This window comes from Cyprinodon tularosa, unplaced genomic scaffold (assembly GCF_016077235.1).
Source record: "Cyprinodon tularosa strain WSP-4 unplaced genomic scaffold, ASM1607723v1 ctg104, whole genome shotgun sequence".
In the NCBI taxonomy this organism is placed as follows: Eukaryota; Metazoa; Chordata; class Actinopteri; order Cyprinodontiformes; family Cyprinodontidae; genus Cyprinodon; species Cyprinodon tularosa.
In genome coordinates, this window is record NW_024037827.1 from 782979 (window position 1) to 803880 (window position 20902).

At 40.7% G+C, this 20902-nt stretch overlaps 1 protein-coding gene across 3 annotated transcripts in view; it reads right to left on the minus strand.

Moving 5' to 3' along the window:
* LOC119781805 (rho GTPase-activating protein 27-like) overlaps window positions 1-18971 on the minus strand; it is a 45780-nt gene extending 26809 nt beyond the window's left edge. For all 3 annotated transcript variants that reach the window (XM_038282409.1, XM_038282391.1, XM_038282400.1), the window contains exons 1-3: window positions 18842-18971; window positions 5693-5817; window positions 4450-5426 (exon numbers count right to left, since the gene is read on the minus strand). In XM_038282409.1, coding sequence (XP_038138337.1) covers window positions 4450-5426; window positions 5693-5723 — 1008 coding nt within the window. In that variant the 5' untranslated portion in view covers window positions 5724-5817; window positions 18842-18971. The remainder of the gene's footprint in view (window positions 1-4449; window positions 5427-5692; window positions 5818-18841) is intronic.
* Between the last annotated feature and the right edge of the window lie 1931 nt (window positions 18972-20902).

The window sequence follows — 20902 nt, forward strand, 5'->3', positions numbered from 1 at the left end:
TTATGGATAATTTTATTTTACTTATTACAACATTATCTGACTCTTACAGATTCACCAAAAGTTAAAGGCTGCACGTCATGCTGCGAAATCTAACATTTCGACAATAAAAACACCTCCAATACAATAAAATAAATATAAAGAAATTAGAAAGTTAGTTTTATATCTACTTTTTTCTCCAGAGTCGTGGAAAAAAACAATAAAAACCCAGAAGTTATTGGCTATTTTGGTCAAGTATCTATGTATTCAAAGGTAAGAATGCAGCAAAAACAATACTAAAAGAATCAAGAATATATATAATATTATAGTTGCAAACACACATAAAAGAAGTATTTATAAAAAACAGTTTTAACTTAGTTATTTTGAAATTTCCTTGCATTTAACATAACATATGTATATATAAATATATATAAATACATATATTTTTATGTCTCTCCGGTTGGGGTTTCCTCTCATTTAGCTGCAACTGGTTTATCTAATTAACTATAGCAAAACCATGTAATATGCTTAAAGGTAAAAAAAAATTTCAGAATCTTTGATGAATAAATACAATAATTTGGGGTCAAAATCTGGGATTTTGGGGTAAAATAGAACTTCCATCATATACTTGGCTGTTTTGGTTTTAAGTGATGAACCTGAAGTCACATCATTTTTAGGATTAGGGTTGGTTCTACAAAATCTGAGGAAATTTCTAAATCTGTTAGTCAGACCTGTTACTTCATCCCACGCCTCTAAGAACAAACAAACATAGTTTACAGGGTTTCCATGGCCCTCTGAGCTGCAGGTGTCGCTGCAGCGTCAGCAAAGCCTCACAGTTTCCTGTCCAACCTTGACCTCTTCCTGTCTGCTGTGACATCACTGCTTCCACCTGACCTCATCACATCCTGTTCTGACCTCAGACGTCCAACACAGAGAAGCAGAGCTAGTCGAGAGGCAGAATCATTCAGAACTTCTTTTTCTATTTTCCTAAAACCCTAAAGCCCTGATTGGATCAGAAAATGCAGACATGAATCCAGCCAGGAACAGAAAATAAACAAATAAAAACCAAACTGAATATCAGACAGATGTTATTGACCTCATGACTGTTAACATCTAAATAAAGAACCTTTGAACATGAAGTCAGTGTCAGATAAAACAGCCAAAGTTCAACCGTTTGTTTCGGCTGTGAGTAAAATAAAAAGAGGAAACAGCATTTTGTGCTTCCAGCTTCCTGTGTCGACGGTGCAGGAAACAAGCCTTGGCTGCACAGGGCTTTTATTTTGTAGGAAGACCAGCAACACTTGAACTCAGACTGAACTTTACATTAAAGCATATAAATAAAATAAAAAAACCTAAACACACCAACTCTGGCCCCTGCTGCTGACTCCAATAAAACCAAACTCAGAAGTTTGTTGTTTGTTTGTTTTTAATCTCCAACAGGAAAACCGGATCAGTCAGGAAACACACACAGGAACTAAACCTTCAGTCTGGGCACTTTTGTTGCTTTCAAGGACCTCCGTCTGACTCCGGATGTGTTCAAGGACGACACTTACTGTAGCATGTGTCAGCATTAAAAAACAAAAAAGATGTACCACAGCATCCCCACACAGCAAATCACAGCTACACGATGCTACTGGCTTATCGAATCGGGTGACAACACCTCCAGCGCCAATTAAAAACCATGTGAAACTAGCAGTTAATCAAACCGGTTGAAGCATTAAGCTACATGGTCTCCACAAACAGCAGAAGGTTACTTTGAATGTGTCATTAAAAACCACGGTGGGTTGCGTGTTTGTTTTGCAAACATCAGATTACCCTTGCTCTGCAGTTCTATGGCACACAGTCCACCATGCTGCATATCATCAGTTCCACTGCAACGCTTCGTTTGACTTTAAGTTCTTTATTATTTTGTCAAATATTGTCTTTATTAGTGGAACTTGTACAAATCACAAGAATCAAACATATGAAAACAAAATTTGTTATTTCATTTCAGTCAGAGACTGAGTGTGAAAAAAAAAACTGATGCGATGAAAGGAAAAGAAAGATGAGGAAACAGTATCCTAATTAATGTTATGGAGAGACATAGAGATCAAAATTAATCCAGTTAAAGGGATAGTTCGGTATTTTTGACATGAATCTGTATGGCATCCCCATCACCAGTGTCATGCAATCACACTGACTTACCCCTGGCAGCATCCTGTGAGCAGAGTTCTCGTCCAGTTTTGGTCAAGCCGAAAGTAGTCCGGCAGGTTTGCTAGACCCAGCGAAATAAAACGTTTCTCTTCCCAAAACATTATGTGTTCAAAAGAGCGATATTTTTGCATCCCAAAAACATTGTAGTGGAAAAAGTCACACGTCGTTATCAATTGGTCCTATTTTCTCTCTGTTCGTATCAGTGCGCGCGACACCATGACCTGACAGCTAGGGCCTACTAACCTGACAACAGCCAGATGCATGTCTCGCTCCGCCTAGCTCCTAGCTGGGCGGAGGGAGACATGCATCTGGCTGTTGTTGAGCTCGCTGTCTGAATGACGGCGCGCACTGATACGAACAGAGAGAAAATAGGACCAATTGATAACGACGTGTGACTTTTTCCACCACAATGTTTTTGGGATGCAAAAATATCGCTCTTTTGAACACATAATGTTTTGGGAAGAGAAACGTTTTATTTCGCTGGGTCTAGCAAACCTGCCGGACTACTTTCGGCTTGACCAAAACTGGACGAGAACTCTGCTCACAGGATGCTGCCAGGGGTAAGTCAGTGTGATTGCATGACACTGGTGATGGGGATGCCATACAGATTCATGTCAAAAATACCGAACTATCCCTTTAAGGCCAAAATTATTCATATTCTCATGTAAACTAAGATGCATATATGTCAAGAGACACGCATTAAAAAGTGGGATACATTTAGAATCAATTTGTTATAAAAAGGCTAATAAAACATCATCTATATCAGGGGTCTTCAACGTTTTCCAGGCCAAGGACCTCAAAACTAATGGCCCCTAATTTTTTTATATTGTACGAAATTGCGTGAAAGTAATTTCTCCCTGGGATTATTAAAGTATTTCTGATTCCTGGCTGATGGGACAGGTGTTGTGAATAAAACCAGTTGTGTCCAGCTTGAAAGAGCTCCTGTGTGTCGCTGAATGTGAGCATTGATGACTGAAAGACATCTTCTGCCTCCATTTATCTGTTTACTACTGTGTGCTGAATTCATGTTAATGTGGATTTAAAGATTTTTCAATAAGTGAAAAAAATTGCAGGGGGGTAATATAAAAAAAGTATAATCAAGCAAAACTTTTGCGACCCCCATGCAGTGCCTATATGGGACCCCTAGGGGTTGCGGACCCCCTGCTGAAGACCTCCGATCTATATCATTCATCTCAATAATTGAAACCGTTGCTGCCATAAATGAATACAAACTAAGCAGCTTTTTAAATTCATCCTCTGAGAATTTGATCATTTATCTTTAATGAGCTCATAGTCTCCAAGGCTGTAACACCTCCCTGCCATCACCCTAATCTTTATATTCTCTATCATATTCATGTCCAGACTCTGACCAGGCCGCTCCAAAACAACCTTTTGATATAGAAGTCTATGATTAAAGATCTAACTTTGGCAGCAATGGGTGCCAGGAACGCATTGCAAGGAAGAGTGGGGCGGACTTTAGGATATGGGTACCTTTGGATCAGATATTTAACTGGAAAACCTGCTGCTTATGCTGCAGGATGAAGATTTGACTTATTGGGTTACAGCATCCTCTCTCCAGACAAGATTCAGATGTACACGTCAATCTCAAGAACAAAGCACACACCTTTAACAACCAAAATGTCCAGATCTAGACAGAGAGGACAGAGAGTTTGGAAGAGGGGTGAGGCTAGCCATCACTTAACAGAGGGGGAGGATTGCTCTTTCAGCTTCTAAGCATCTACAGTTTGGTCTGGGAACTTATGCCAAAGAGGTTACAGGAACTCATGCCTAAGAAGTTGCACATTCCAAGTCGGATTTGCATCTGAAAACCTCTTGACAACACCAGTGCCTCAATCATAAGAAGCTCTTTTGTGGGATCTCAAAATTAACAAAGACTCCTGGATAGGTGATGAAATTTCTTCCGCTAAACGAAACTCCGATTGGACCCTATTTTGTGGTTTTATTATTTAACCTCATCTGTTTGGAGGATTGCCAGGGACTTTGAAGCAGTATTAGCACAGGTGAAAACAGACCATTGCCCTGTGAAGGCAGGGAGTTTAATATTTCATGGTGTCGGTTCTGGGTTATTCATGTGGAAATTGCGAATCATTCTGGGCCAGTTGGGGGCTGACTGGCCTAACCAGTAAAAACAAGAACCTGGTTTAAACCCTAAAGTGATACTGACTCTATATCTGCTGAAAAAGTTCCAGGTTTTTCATTCCAAACCAGACGAGAATTAAAGCTTTGGACTCAGCTGGTCCCAGGAGGGAACCTTCTTACCTGTGAAGCGGGCTGGGTCGAAGCAGGAGGTACCGATTCTTGAGGTGCTGATTCTGAAGGTGCTGATGGACCCTTTTGTTCTCTACCCAGAGCCTGCAGGTTCAGGTTCAGGTCCTGGATGGACTCGTAGATGTGGTGACCTCGGCTCTCCTCCTCTTCTTCACTGCTCTCCGAGCTTGTTGCCTCCTCAGGCACCACCTCCTCTTCCTCCTCCTCTAGTTCCTCTTTGTGATGCTTGCTGTCATGTGTAGTAAGCAAAATTTCCTCAGATGTCCTACTGTTAGGGGGAACGGTCGGCATCTCCACGGGGATGGGATGGTTCTGGGGCCGGCTGCCGATCCGAGGGTCAGCTGGACTGAAGCTTGGAACTCGTGGTTTCGCCGAATCAGTTTGGTCTTCAAGGAGGGCCTGTATTTGAGGCTGCTTTTTACTGTCTGCCACGTTTGTAGTCCGAGTGGAAGCTGTGGTTCCGGTATCAGCAGAACAAGCAGGGTGTGTGCCGTGGACCCTTGATGACGACCCAACATGCGACAGGTCTGGCAGGTCTAGAGGTACGCCAAATGTGGACATGCGGTTCTCACTCCGATGGTGGCGATTAGAGGTGTCAGGTCTTACATGGATCATCACCTCATCGTTTTGTTTGGTTCTGGTTCCCCCCTGGTCCTCCAGGTTCTTTGGAACCGGGACAGGAACAGGTACAGGTACAGGAACAGGAGCAGGAGCCAACACCGGATGATTAGGAGGCTCCAGACTGGATGGGTCGACAAAGTCGAGTGGAGATGGTAACTCTGTGGGCAGCTCCTTGACATATTTGGCCGGGATGTAAAAGGGTTTGGAGTTGCTGTCGTTTCGGACTTGCCACCAGTGGTCGTTGGACTTGGCCAACAGAATGTAGCGCTCATTTGGTTTGATGGAGACTAGAACCCCATCCCGATCCTTGTACTCATACTTGAACTCCACCAGGACCAGACCAAGACCTAAAAAACAGATGGAATTACTGAGCAGATCAAGTTAACCACAGAAACAGTCACACCGATATTGGGACATATGAAGGTTCTGCTCCTGTAGCGAGCCAAAACTCAACCTGCTCAATCAGAACCAGGCTTCTACTGCAGCTGATTGGTTTGTTGATCCAAATTGAACCTTGATTCAACCATCTCAGGTTGGGTCATTGATCCAAACTCACTTTGGTCAGGCAGAACCTCTAAAGTCCGGTTTTTTTCTGTATACACACAGAACTTACCCCGGCTCAGCACCGTAGAAGTTGCGGCCATGTTTACGTCCCTGAACTCTTTCGGGATCCACCCCCTCAGGTAGACAGAACTCTGATGGTAATGGGGTCAAAGGTTACAGCTGATTCTCAGCGACCTTAAACACAGAAAACATGAAATCAGGAATGACAGCTCCTGGTTGGGTCCAATGTGGTCTTTACAGACTTTTTTTTTTTTACCAAGTCAGTCAGTCAGTTATCATCTAAGAACTCTTTATTTGCTGTTATTCAGACTTCCTCTTGTTCCGGAATAAGCAAATCCTTTTAGAAAATTGAAGCCAAACACAAAAGCAGGTGTTTATACCTTCTACCCCATGTGGGATAGCTGACATAATACAGCTCGACTCAGGAGGTGCTTTTGTTCAAGACATATCATCTGTTAGATTGTTTCGGACCTCATCTAAAACTGCTTTTACCATGTCTTTGTTCCTGGTACAGAACATCCATCTGGAACATTTGTACAAAACTTTGAAGCAGTTTCAAAATGTTTGTTAATTTGTTTTCACTTCCATTGGGGGTCTGTTGGCTCTGAGACATTCTCAGACCGCAAACCCTCATCCATGCTTAAGGTAACTGCTCTTTCCTGTGACTGAAGATCCAAAATCTGAACATTTAAAGACAATGATTGTTTTCTAAGGAATTCCTCGATTAACAGCTGCTGCAAACAGAACCGTCAGGAACGACAGCAATGAGCTGTTCTTCGTGTCAGAACCTGCCTGAACATGTCAGCCTCCGTATGACTTCAGAAACACGCGGCTCAGCCGTGACTCGCCAGCAGAAGTTCAGCCGTCTCTAAATGGGAGTTCTGGTTCTCATGTTGATTCGACGGTTGGACAATAAAATCAAACCCCCTAGAAGTTATTTATTATGTGGTTGTCATTCATTGAGCTGTAAAGCACATTTTCTGTATTTCGTTCAACTTTTCACTGTTCCAGGCCTCGGTCCAAAGCAGCTGCAGACAAACAGCTTAGCATGGAGATGGACCTGGACTCAGTCTGCCTAGAACATGGATTTGGCTGCGGTTGGACAGACAGAGGAGTTCTGGTATTTGGTAACATTCTCACCTGTTTGCACAATTTATAACACTGTGCAAACAGGTGAGATAATTAAACTGCATCAGATTACCTGCAACTGTCAGGACTCAAACAGCTCCTTGAAGTTCTGGGATTAATATTTCTGCTTAATGTGCTTCATGATAAACTGAGTTATCATGAAGATCTGTAGACTCAGAGCTACCTTCTTAGGAGGAAACTCAGAATTGGCATCCTTAGACACATTTTTATATAATTCATTGTTTTCTACACCTGTTATTACACATAACTATGTGTGAAATCCAGCTGCTGTTTTCTATCTGAGGGATTTTCCTGATTTCCTAACATTCCTTCAGTTTTTGGAATATGTTGAGTGTCTGAAGGACCACGAACAGCTGCAGCAGCTGATCACGATGACCAAGTGAGGCCTGAATTCTGCTAGAAAACTGAAAGTCTTGTCTGAAATGCTACACCCTTTGAGTCCTTCCTGCCCGGCAGCCTCTGAGCCAGGCACTGTGTCTATAAGAACAATGACAGGAGGCTGATTCCAGGCCAGCTCTGTTTACAAAGGGAAGTCCTGCTCTTCCTGTCAGCTCTAAGCCCCGCCCATATGGCTATTTGGATGCCACCCCTTCGTGACATCACGTCATGTGTGTTTCCCGTCTTTGTGGATGAACAATAGTAGATTCAGACTGCAGTCAGACTGAAGGTTTCATTAATATCCATCTCGGGCTGAACAGGTCCGCCGGAGTTCTGGTCCTTCTTAATAACAGCGTCCAGGTTGGACCCAGTTTTTGCATATTGCTTATAGAAATACCCAGTTATAGGTACAAGTTAGTTCTCCCCGAGAAAGTAACTAAAATAGTTACAGCACTTAAAAAATAGATATGTAGTTACATTTAATGATTTAAGGTAACTTTAAATACCACTTTGAATGCAACTTTACAAATATAAAATATTTCTTATTTGATTGACTGGCTTAATTAATTAATTAATTGATATAAATATCTAACCATCACTAACTAATGTAAACTAATTCACGCCACCGAGGTGTCTGTGTTTATGTGGGACAATCAACTGCAGTATATTCAAGAAGAAATTATCATTATCATGTTTCATATTTAAAACAACACAATAAAACAAACTAGATTATTTAGAACATTATATTTATGCTCATTAACAGGCTATAGTTTATTAATAAAAGAGGAATAAAGTTTTAAAATAATGATTTTGAAACTATACAAATGGAAAAAAATAAACTTTGGAGTAAGATTAAATGCTTTTATTTTATAATAGAAAACAGCTAGTTAGACTTGACTACTGAAATAAACAATAACTGCAGAGATTTCAGTTCAACATGGAAGTGATGAGGAAGTGAGGGACGGATTGAGCGAGTAATCGACAGACGGACCGGTGCAGCGTCAGCAGCGATGCGGTCGCTGTATCGGACCGTCGCGGTGAAGAGGGAGATGAGTCGTGGGGCAAAGCTCTCAATTGACTGATTGATCTACGTCCCCACCCTCACCTATGGTCATGAGATCACGGTAATGACTGAAAGGATAAGATCACGAATACAAGGGGCCTAAATGAGTTTCCTTTGTAGGGTGAGGAGCTCAGTTACCCGGGAGGAGCTCGCAGTAGAGTCGCTGCTCCTCCACGTCGAAAGGAGCCAGCTGAGGTGGCTCGGGCATCTGTTCCAGATGCCTCCTGGTCGCCTAACTTGAGGTGTTCCAGGCATTGGGAGGAGGCCTTGTGGAAGGCCCAGAAAACCCTGGAGGGACTATGTCTCTGAGCTGGCCTGGTGTCGCCTCGGGGAGCAGCTGGAGGAAGTGTGTGTGGATCGGGAAGTCTGGGCATCTCTGCTTAGCCTGCTGCCTCTGCGACCCAGCCCCGGATAAACGAATGGATAAACGGACGGATGGATGGATGGAACCCAGTCAGTATTGTGAAAGAGTGCGATGATGTAAAAAGATTAAAGCTGCTTCTAACAAACGTGGATAAGCTCTTTGATCATGCACATTATTTTCAAATTACAGAAATATTTTGCTTTTGACTTTAGCTGGTGTAAAAAGGTGTCTGTGTTTGCAGATTTTGAGCGCCATTGACTCTCTTTCATCTGTCCCCCTTACGCCTTCTTCCTGAACCAGCATCACCAACCTCTATATCTCAGCTTCTCCCACAATAGAAATTAGATGTAGACTGATATATCATAAAACATGCTTTAAGTTAAGGATTTTAGGCCTTTTTCTTGTTTCAGCATCAGTAGATATGTGTATCTATTAGTTGATTGATTGATTTGTTCATGTTTCTTGTGAAATTGTGTCATTTTTAATCATAGAAATGAAATAATCGGCTCAAGAACATTTTAGCAGCACTTTTTTGGCATCTATTAGATTATTTTCAAAATAATCAGCATCAGCCTTAAAAAACCTGAGTTGTTTGATGTCTAGTGGAAACAAATAGATAGAACATCTGGCACAGCAGGTATAGAGAGATTATAAAAATTTAATTTGATCCAACAAGCTGAAGTCATGTATCTTGTTTTAATATAATTTAACAGCCTGAGGTGGCCCAAACAAAATTCATTTTTGAAACCTTTTATTTTTGGCAAAAATATAGTTTTTTGCAATCAACATCCAGAGGATGAGATCTTCTATAAACTCACTGCAGCTCTGGCAGCTTGGTTTACAGTTTCCTGTCTGTGTGCATCATTTAGTACTACTAAAAGTAATAAAGCACGTAAAAAATATTTGCAGATTATTGACAGTAACGTTGTTTTTTAGTTTTTTACTTTTTGGTTCTTCAAACAGAAAAAATAACCTGAAGTTAAAAAAAAGAACAACAAAAAGCAGATAAAATAGCTTTGATAAATAAAATTTACAAATTAAATTGTACAAAAGTAGACATAGTTAAATCAGACAATAAAGTATCAAGCAAAATTACCTGAAACCAGGTAGAAAATAAAAACGAGTTTAAAGTCGAGTCACTAGTTTGTAAAAAAATTTTTAAATGTGTTTAAATATATGAAAACTCTCTAATTATAAACAAACTACTGTTACCCACATATGTATGGAGGATAAAGAGTGCCAAAATTAAATAATAATAAACAATTAATTAAATGTGTAATTCATTAAATAAATAAGGAATTCAATATATAAATGTGTCATTAATTTAATAAATATGTCTTCATTTTATTAAAAATATATATATATAATTTTTTCAGTGTGCATTTAATGATTTCATGGTCCTGTGTCGCAGTGCATGGAAACCATTAAAAGAATCTGTCAAACTCACCCATCAAAGTTAGGGGGCGGGGTTAACGTGAATCGAGTCTCTGTAATCGATTTGCTTCGCCTTAATGTGCAGGGTGACCAATCAGGTGTTAGATAACCGCCCCCTAACTTTGATGGGCGAGTTTGACAGATTCTTTTAATGGTTTAGATGCACTGCGACACAGGACCATGAAATAATTAAATGCACACTAAAATAATTATATATATTTTTTTTTATAAAATGAAGACATATTTTATTAAATTAATGACACATTTATATATTTAATTCCTTATTTATTTAATGAATTACACATTTAATTAATTGTTTATCGCTGTATTTATTTATTTAATTGTGGCACTTTATATTAGTGACGTGGTTTTAATTAATGAATGACACATTAATTTATTTAATTCCACATTTAATTAATTATTGACACATTTAATTATTTATTTAATGGTGTATTTATTTATTTAATTTTGGCACTTTTTATCCTCCATACATATGACCTTTTCTTGTTCCACTGTAAACTTCTTCTTCCTGCCTTTTCTGTTGCAAACTCACAGAGGAAATCTCTGTAAGAGAACTGATGGAAAACTTTGTTAAAAACTTTGTTAAAGCTAATCTCTGCCAGCTCACACCATCATTCTCCTGAGATGGAAGATCTCTGGTAGCGCTTCATTAATTTGAACTTGGAAAAGCTCTTAACTGAAGAAGCATCATCTCAGGGTGAAGCTGCCTCAGAGCAACTTAAAGACTTGGCTACAACTAGATCTCCTTTTAAAGGAAGTAAGTTAGTAAGTGTGATCATCTGTGCTTCTTGATGTCTGAAGGGTTTTCCATCTCTAAAGCCAGCGCTCTCTCATCACTGTCAGACTGTTTTCTAAAGATATATTCAACTTTAAGAAGGTTAAACTGATTCTTCCTCATCTGTGTGTCAATCTGGCTCCAATACCAATATTTTTTTCCAAGTTTAAGTGAGTATGTTAATGTTATTAAAGACATTTTGCTATAAAAAATGTGTTTTTGTTACATTATTTATAGAAATCACTGTTCAAGCAAAACAAACAAGCAACTAATTGTTGAAACAACTAAGAATAAAGTGTTATTAGGGGTAACAGGGGCCTTCTGTTGCTCCAGGGTCCTAAGCAGTCACTTAGTTTCCTTATGCTTTGGGTCGACCCTGGAAATTATGTTACTTTAATAAAAAAAAACTAATTAGTTGAAGAAAAAAAAAAAGGCCACTTCTAATGCAGTTAATATCTGACAATTTTATTCCCATCTAGTTGGACCAATAATCAAGAGGGGCCCCAGTGCTCAGGAGGGGCCCATGGATCCAGCTGGTGAACCGCTTTTATGAGATCAGATTTCAATAATCTTTTAGTGATTAGATATATATTGTTCAAGGTTTAAAAAACTAAGGTATCGATAAACTAAACTGAAAACAACCGGATCTAAAATCTTCCTCCTGGACCCAGATCTGATCCTGAACTGTTACAGGTGTGTTTGGGACTCCATGTTGAAATGCAACCATCTCTCCTCCCTCTCATCTCTCTGTGACTCAGCCTCTCCCTTCAGCAGCGTAGCATGTCACTGACACACACACACACACACACACAGGGCGCTCTGTTCGAGCAGACAACAAACTGAGCCGTCAATCATCAAACCGAGGTCGAGGTTTGTGGCCGGCACACCGGCCAATCAGAGCAGAGCAAACATTCCTGCAGAGTGCCGTCCCAAACAACATGGTGGAATCCACAGTGACGGTGTGACCTGTGACGCCACGAGGATGGCAGCCAATCGGAGCAGAGAACATCTGAAGAGAGCCCAACCTTTACCCTGTGGGTGAGTGTGGGTGTGGTCACGTTTCGGCACAGAAATAACCGAGCTGAGCTCATAAATCCGTCAGCAGAGTATTCCTACACGACATTGGAAAACAAACAGGAATGTTGAGAAAGTCGGACGGCATGGATTTTACATGACTCTGAGTTACATGTTTCGTATCCGACACATCAGACATGTGATTCCATGTGATTCAACAGAGCTGTTCAGGTGTCTGACTTTAGCTCTGAATTTATTTAGCTCATCTTCTTCTACTCCTTTCAAAGGTAAAACCTTCGGCCAGACAGTGAATTCTCACCAAGACGGCTGCTCCACTATTTAAGGCCTCTAGTCTCCTCCATTGTTCATTTTATTATTTCTTTGATGCCCTCAGGCCATTGAACATAATTATCTATAAAACCTGTTCAGGTTTCTTGTTAACAGGATCAAAAGACTTAAGCCACTGGAATGATCTTCATAACTTACTCAGAAAAAAACCTGTTGAAGTTCTGCACACTTTCCTCTGAGACATTTCCAACCTAAAGAAACCTTTAGATCCTGGTTCAGTTATATGTATGATTAGATGAACATTTCAGAACTCCTAAATCTAATCATAAAAGGTTGAAGAAAGGCAATAAACACCTTTACTGAGACTTCAAAACAAACCTTCTGCTCTCTCTGCTTTTTCTCATAGTAGCTTCATCTGCTCTGTTCCTGTTTGGCTGTGACTCCATCCTGGAGAGAAATATCAGCTGTGCTGCTGCCATCAACACCTTTGTTTCTAGATGTTGGAGGTTGGCCTGTTTATTCAGTGTAGTCCTGTTTCTCTGACTGTGACTAACTGGATGTGCTCTCTTCATCCTCTGACATGGGAGCTGGCAATCAACTGGTTTTCCTTAGATAGAAAACTTTGAATCAATTTGACTGGATGATCTGGTTGAACTGGAAAGTGCCTTGAGATGACATGTGTTGTGAATTGGTGCAATATAAATCAAACTGAATTTAATTGAAATGTTTTCAGACCTGCTGAAGGTATCAAGGTTCTTGAAGGATTCAAAAGATCTTCCCGAAGGCCCCCCAAGATAAGCTCATGTGAACAGAGGAGAGGTATCAACCTCAAAAACATCCCAAACGTCAGACAGTGTTAAGAAGCTCAGTGAGGTTTACAAACCGTCCTTGAACTTTTCCACCCTGGATCAGAAGCTTCATCTTCTGTACATTAATTCCCCTCATTCATAAAACTCTGTCTTTGACCCTCAACAACTATCAAAAGGTGTGATTATCTATAACCTCCACAGCAATTAATCAAAACTGTGTTTTTTCCGTCCATCCTTTTGGGCAGCCAGTTAGAGGTAGAGTAGAACCTGTCTACAGGACAACACAGAGAGACTAAGGACAAACAACCAATACCACTTCTTTAAAGAGACCAATCAACACAGCAGTCATGCTTCTGGACTGTGGGAGACCAGAAGAACACCCAGAGAGAACCCAACCTTACCAGAGTTTGATTACAAAGCTGCCAGTTAACTAATTAACGGTTCCCACCAAAATTCTTGGACTGCTACCTACAGATTAGGGGGGAGTCTGTGGGTCAAAACCAGAGGTTTAAGCATCCTCGTGTCTTCTTAGTGGCGGTAGGTTGGCACAACCGCAGATGATGGTTCTGCTCTGGTCCTGCATAGTTTAGATTTGCTGTCTAACCCTCATCTATGGTGCTGACATGGATCATGTCTAAAGGAATGAAAATGTGGATCCAAGCAGCTCAAATGGGCTTCCTCCTAACAGTATTCTGGATTTGTCATAGACAGAACTCCTCAGTGTTGAAAGGACTCAGCTACGATGGTTCTAGAGTCGGATCACGGTTGGTCTACTTCAGATAACCCAATGGGGGTTATACAGAATATATATATGATATAATTGAACTTTATTGATCTCACATTGGAGAAATTTACCTCTGCATTTGACCCATCCTCTTTGGGAAGCAGTGGGCTGCCATTGTGGGACGCCCGGGGAGCAGTGTGGGGTTAAGCATCATGTGCAGAGACTCACGGTGGCAGTCAGTGGAAGCGGGGCTCAAACTCAGAACCTCAGGATTCCAACCTCCATGTCCTAACCACTAGGCCGCCACTCCCCCAATGCACAATACATTAGACTGGGTAACTGCATTATACCAATGGTTTGCTGTTTCCTAGAATAAACAGGAGAGTGTCTACAGCAGAGGGGTGGTTTAGCCTCTTAAATCTTTTACATCAAAACCCAGAACTTTCATAAGCAGCAGAGGCTGCAGGAGTTTTCCAAACAAGCAAAGCAATAGATTCAAGATTCTCTGTCATCCAGGTCATGGTCAAGCTTCGGGCTGGGTAGTTAATTGCATTTACAATATAATAGCAATAAAAAAAAAAACATTTTACAAATTGCAAAGGCACTGATTATTAATGGCACATATTTAACAATAGTTAGACTCTAGATTTCTCCCTCCAGCCCTTTAGGTGGTGATGTGGGTTTGTCAGCAAAGGTAGAGAGAGTTGTAGTTAGTACCCAGATTCATGCATGCAAGTAGAAGTAAACACTTTTTCACTCAGTGATTAGAGTAAAGTCATGTAACGATGGACTCTGGGCAAGAAAGCTTTCAAAAACTGAACCATCTACAAGCTTGGGGTTGGTGCAAAACCAAATCCAAATAAAATCGCTATCACTTTGGGTAAAAATAATCGCAATTTAGATTTTTGCCAAAACCGTGCAGCTCTAGTAAAGCTTGAAAGGTTCAGTTTAGGCAACTGGATGTGAAGTTTCCTAGAAGACAGTTTGACTCTTGTCCATCTTCAGTTTTAACTGATGGTGGAGAGCACTGAGATTAATCTACTGTAGGTCTAACAAAGAGTTAGGGGTGACAAAAGGTGGCTCTGATCATTCCTACTGGACTGGCCATGGAGGTCACCTGGGGGGTTAATGGTGTTTAGGGGGTCCTGATGGGTCGTTAACTCCCTCGTCAGAGTGGTTTCGGTCACATGCCTCATTGAAGTGTGAGTCAGATGAGGAACAATACCCAGAAGGTTCACCTCTCACTGCCATCAGAGGTGAAACATCTAGAAAACTTCACTTCCAGTCACTTCTAGGAGCTACTTTTTTATTTTGCATTTTTCTTGTGTTTTCTTTTCCCGCTCTTCCTCCCATTTTCTTTCTTAGCCTCTTTTATTCCTCGTAATTCTTATCCCCCCTGACCTGCTCACCGTTCCTTCCTTCCTTCTACGTTTCCATTGCATTTCTTCTTTAAAACATTTCAATTTAAGCTTTATACACAATTACCAAGCTGAACCTAAGAGCAACAACCATAATGATTTACCTGTAAAAGCAAATCTGTTGAGCTATAATCTGGGACATCTATTCTCAGGCCTTTATTTACAAAACAGGACAGAGGAAAACAAAGAAAAACTCCAGAGAACTTGATGAAGAATCTCATCGTTACACACCTCAGTCAGAAAAGCACTGATTGTTTTCCAGCTGCCTGTCGGTCAAAGTTCAAGGCTGTTGAACCAGACAGTTCCCATGACAACTGTAGCTAACTAACCATAGGTTAATTTGTTCTCATTCAAACAGAGGTTTACTTTAACTGGACTGCTTGAACCAGAAAGGAGAGGATCACAAACAGGTCTGAGAAGCTTTGACCTTTGTGAGGACTTCAAGCTCCTCATGAAAGAAAGAAGCGACGATTTTGGGATCTAACAGGTTAAAACAATCAAATATAACTGAGTAAAAACTGTAAAAAAATAACTCATCTGGAGCTGATTTATTTTAAAAGTCAAGAGCTTCAGTGATCCTCAGAAACAAAGAGATAAAAACAGATTTATGACTGTTTATTTATATAAACTGTTCCTGAATGCATTCACTCCTGCTTTGTTAGATCCACTTTAAAATACAAGCCATCCTGAGATTTAAATGTTTAACAAACATTATGATAAAAACCTTCCAGTATGATGGAGCCTCCCCATTCTGCATGGAGTTTGCATGTTCTCCCGATGAATGAATGGGTTCTCTCCAGGTACTCTGGCTTCCTCCCACAGCCCAAAAACATGGCTGTTAGGTTATTTAACTTCTCTAAATTGCCCTTAGGTATAGTTGCACGTCTCTGTGTTGCCCTGCAATAGACTGGTGATCTATTTTGGACGTTTTGTGGAGTAGATGCAGAAAGAAAACAGCAATGCTTTCAATCCTGTATGCAAACATGGATCAATTTCACATCAGGACTTCTACTAATGTTGTAATGTGGTTGAAAAATTGCTTGGGTAGATCAGAATGACTCAGGTCATTCTAAAGAATGCATTTCTATGCTGATAATTGTGAGTTAAATATGGACGACATTTAGCACAAAAACAAAAAAACATGTAAAACCCAAGACCCTGAGATGTAGAAAACTGATTTCTGTATATCATGATTAATGAATGGTTCTTGTTAAGATGTAAAAGCTTAAAAATAATCTCTTCTCAGGTCCTCGAATCCTTCAGGGACTTCTTCGGTCTTCGGGACTCTTCAAACTGTTTCCCAGGAAGCGTTACAGCCTCGTCTCTGAGTCAGTCATCTGAACATTGACTATTTTTTTAAGAACTGGTCCTGACCGCTGTTCTTTTGTGTTGTAACTTGCTAAATATAATTTTATTAGATAATCTAATTTTGTCTAACTCTATCTAATATCTTACATTTTGTAAAAACATTTGGACTTAAGGTTGAAGCACCTGTGTCACCAGCTTGCAGGACGTTAACGAGACTATGTCTCTTTCCACTGCTTCCTTATCTGAATGCAACTTGGGGAGGATCGGTGTTCCTCAGGAGTTCATCTTAGGGACCCTCTCATTCAACATGCTCTTCCTAAGTTACCATAACTATGCAGACGACATACATTGTACATTACAATGACACCAGTGACTATAAACCCATTCCAGCACTGGGTAAATGCATCAGAGAAATCAACGCATTTATGGTCAACGTTATCTCCAGTCGAATCAAAACAAAACTGAAATTATAACTTTAGAAACAAAGGAAGAGTGTTTAACAGTAAGCAACAAGCTTCAGTTAATCCGGCCAGAAACCAGCAATCAGGCTTTAAATCTGGGTTTATTGATGGACTCAGACCTGAATCTCCAGAGGCTCATAAAGACAGGAACAAAGTCGGCTCTCTATCACTTCAAGAACATCTCCCTGCAGTGGTGTCTTCACTGCCTAAACAGTGGATCCAGAATGCTGCTGCCTGCGTCCTCACTACAGCTAAGAAATTCGAGCACATCAGCCCAATTCTAAAGTCCTTCCAATGGCTTATCGTAGCTCAGAGAATAGACTTTAAAATCCTTCTATTAGTCTAGAAATCAATGAATGTCTTAACACCAATGACTTGCTATCAGTGTATCAACCACCCAGAGCTCTCAGGTCTCCTTCAGTTGCTCTGTATTACCAGATCCAGAACCAAACATGCCCCACTAAACTTGAACAAAATCTCAGAAACCTGTTAAAATGGTAAATGGCCTGTACTTATATGGCGCTTTTTCAATTCAGGAGACTTGACCAAAGCACTTTACACTACATTCAGTCATTCACCCATTCACGCACACACTCACACACTGATGATAACAAGCTACATTGTAGCCACAGCTGCCCTAAGAAGCCAGGCTGCCATATACTGGCGCCATCAGGCCTTCTGACCACCATCAGTAGACAATGCAGGTGAAGTGTCTTGCCCAAGGACACAACACCACTGAAAGCTGGAGCCGGGGCTCAACCCAGCAACCCTCCGATTGCAGAGCGAACATCTACATCCGTTGTCACTGTCACCCATGAAACCCTCAGTTGCTTTAAATTCAGATTTAAAACATTTATTTTTATTCATATTTTAACATCATTTTATCATTTTCCGTATTTATTTTACTGTCTCGAATGAATCATTTAATTACCCCTACGTCAATACAATGTACGTTTCTCTGTGTGCTTTTCTAATATGTTCTTTCAGGTACGGTAATTTGAAGTTTCTCGTGACTAAAGGTGATTTATAAATAACTTGACTTGCTTTGCTGTGGAAGATAATAACACTGATTCTTTAAAGGTCTGATGGTGAACTGGTTCAGAACTGGATTCACCAGTAGAACCTGGCTGGACCTTAAATCAGAGGGTCCTGAAGGAGGAACTAGAGACAATCAATGAAATTAGAACCAAGAAGGAGCAGCTTTGGTGGAGGTTCAGATGGATCAATGAAGGCCATTCATATATTCTATGATACACAGATTTGGGTCTGGTTTGAAATGTTTGGGTTTCTTCTGCCAGAGCAAAGAAGATTGACCCGTTTAGGAGGAAAGGAGGATCTTAAAGTCTGAAGTTCTTCAAAGATCCCTCAGAAACTCAACCAGTAATACCCGTCATTGTTGTCTGAGTTTCTCATGTCTTAGAAGGCTGAACCCACTGCAGCAGAACTTCATGGTTTCTTCTTCTGCTGCCTTCAGGATTTCAAAGTGTTGGATAGAAACAGAGAAACGATTTCTGTCTGGTTACTCTCCTGATCTTTCACACGGTTGCCATGTCCCAGATAAACTCAGAGGTAAACAACACCTGACCACATAAAGCGCATGACATCTTCCTGATCTTCAGGTCCAACATGTTTCTGGAGAAACAGAGGGTTTCTCTAGGAAAGTGAAACATGTTCAGCCTCAGGGTGGGTCTGAAATCAGAACAGGGTGTTTTTTTTTTTTCTTTGACCTAAACACACCCAGACCCAGAAACCGACCTGCAGCTCAGCAGCAGCCCAGTCTCTGTAAACCAGACCAGAGAGCAGATCTTCACAGATTTTCCTCAGCAGAACCCTAATTTCACACTCAGCTGTCTGGATTCAAATAATAATAATAAAAAATAAAAATAAAAAAAGAAAGAACTTCCTATTAGTATTTAGATGCCAGTCCATTCCCACAGAATCTTCCTACAGTACTTTCCTAGTGAATCCAAAGAGGGAGAGAGATGGTTTTACCTGCAGCAGAAGTTGGAGCCAAACATCCTGATCCAGTTTTTCTCAGGTTCTGAATCCTTCAAACAGGTTCCTGTCTCTGTGGCTCCACCTCTGGCCGACCTGCCAGTCCCAGCATGTCCTCCTCCTCTTACTCCTCCTTGACTTGACATCCTGTTCTTCAGAAGATTCCACACATGGAGCAGCATTACAGCCTGAGAAGTTCAACAGCACCATCTTCTGGCTGTCAGTAGGTGGTGCACCCTCAGCTCTCACTTAAAAAACCTTTAATCTTTGATGTTAGCTTGACTATTAATACTTTTAACCCAAAAGAAATTACAAAAAATAGTTTTCTGCATTTTTATCTCAGGATCTGAGACCTTATGTTTGTTTGTTTAATTCTTAACCCTTTAAAGCCCGATTCAAGAATAAAACAAAACACAAAATTACTTTTTTTTTGGTTTGAAGTCCTTATTTGGCCTTTTAACAAAATATGTAAAAAGAAAAAACAGAAATACATTTTTGATATTAATAGTTTATTTCTATGCTATAAGTCAAGGTTGTTTTTTGTGTAGTCTTCTGCCCTCTGTTATCAGGTATATCTGATTGTGTACAACAGGATTTTGAGCAAAGTTTTTACCATTAAATTATGCAAAAGGTGTCAGACGCAAAACATTTCAGAAACCGTATGTATCAAATATGATACATTTGGCTTTACAGGGTTAAATATGCCTTTAAACTACACAACCTGCCATTTACTCTCTATATAAAACACGATAATATGTGACCTGATTGTAAAGGAAGGTTAATGGCTGAGCCCACCTGTCCCATATATTGTGCATTCCTGCTCTGCCTTTTTTCTCCGTCATCAAAGCGTATAATATGGAAGAAAACATGGAATATATTAAGAGACATAGGTCCATCCAAATTCATCAATTTGTTAAGGAATCTTAAGCCAAAGCAGAATAGTGCTGGCAGTAAGAAGGAGTCGGGAAAAGGAAGAAGGATGCTTCCTATCTTAGTTCATTTAGCATAGGGACCTCTCAACGTTGTTTCTTCAAATGTACACACCTTCATTTCTTTTGGGTTTTTTAAACATTTCTTTTGTTTGGGTTTTTTCTTCTTTGGAAGGCTGTAGTCCCAGATTGGACTCTCGTATTGACTTCCATTAGAACATTTGTTGATTTTCATTATTCTGTCCTAGGCGGAGCCCTGGACTCAGTGGAAGTGGTGACTGAGGGGAGGGTTCTGTCCAAGCTTACATCCATCATGGGCAACACCTTGCATCCTCTGCACCGGACCAGAGGAACGGAGCATCTGCATAAGTGAAAGAAATGGAGTGGCATGGAGTGGGCACAATGCAGTTCATGAACTCCAGGGAAGATGTCACGACCATAGATAAAGGTCTCTAAAATAAATGGTGCTGAGCATGGCTGGAGAAGACTAGCCTGGTGAGACCATCCTGATCTCGCAAGCTTTCAAGGTTTCACTCGCTAGTCAGTCTGGAGACTCTCCGTTAAAGAAAATTTGGAGCCGTTCACCAAACGAACGTCCAATCAGCGTTGGCTTTGAGGCGGGTTGAGGTGTGACGCAACGAGAAGCGCGACAGTTCAGTCTAAAGAACATGGCGGCTTCAGCCGATGAAACTAGCGTTAGCGTGGCTATCGAGCAAGTTTTATCGGGATTACAGAGTATTTCTTCACTGAAAGAAGAGCAAAACACTGCTCTGGAGGCTTTTCTCAGAGGAAAAGATGTTTTTGCTCTTCTCCCGACTGGTTTCGGCAAGAGTAGCCTGGCTTGTGTTTTCGTCGTGGCTCTGTTAGTACGTCATATGCTTCGTTGATCTGATTGGTTTATTTGGCCCGTCTATCACCAACATAGGCCAATCAGCTAACCAGTATTTTCGCCCCTTCCCAAAATTACTTCAACGGAAGGTTTCCAGATGGATATGCGGAGCAAATCCATCTGGCGGAGTCAGGTTAGGAGAAGACAGGGCAAGATGGCGAGCCATTTAGCAGTTGTTGCAGGAAGTTAGGTCAACCAGGCGCTTGCTTCTGCTTGCTGAGCTCCAAGAATGCTTAGCAG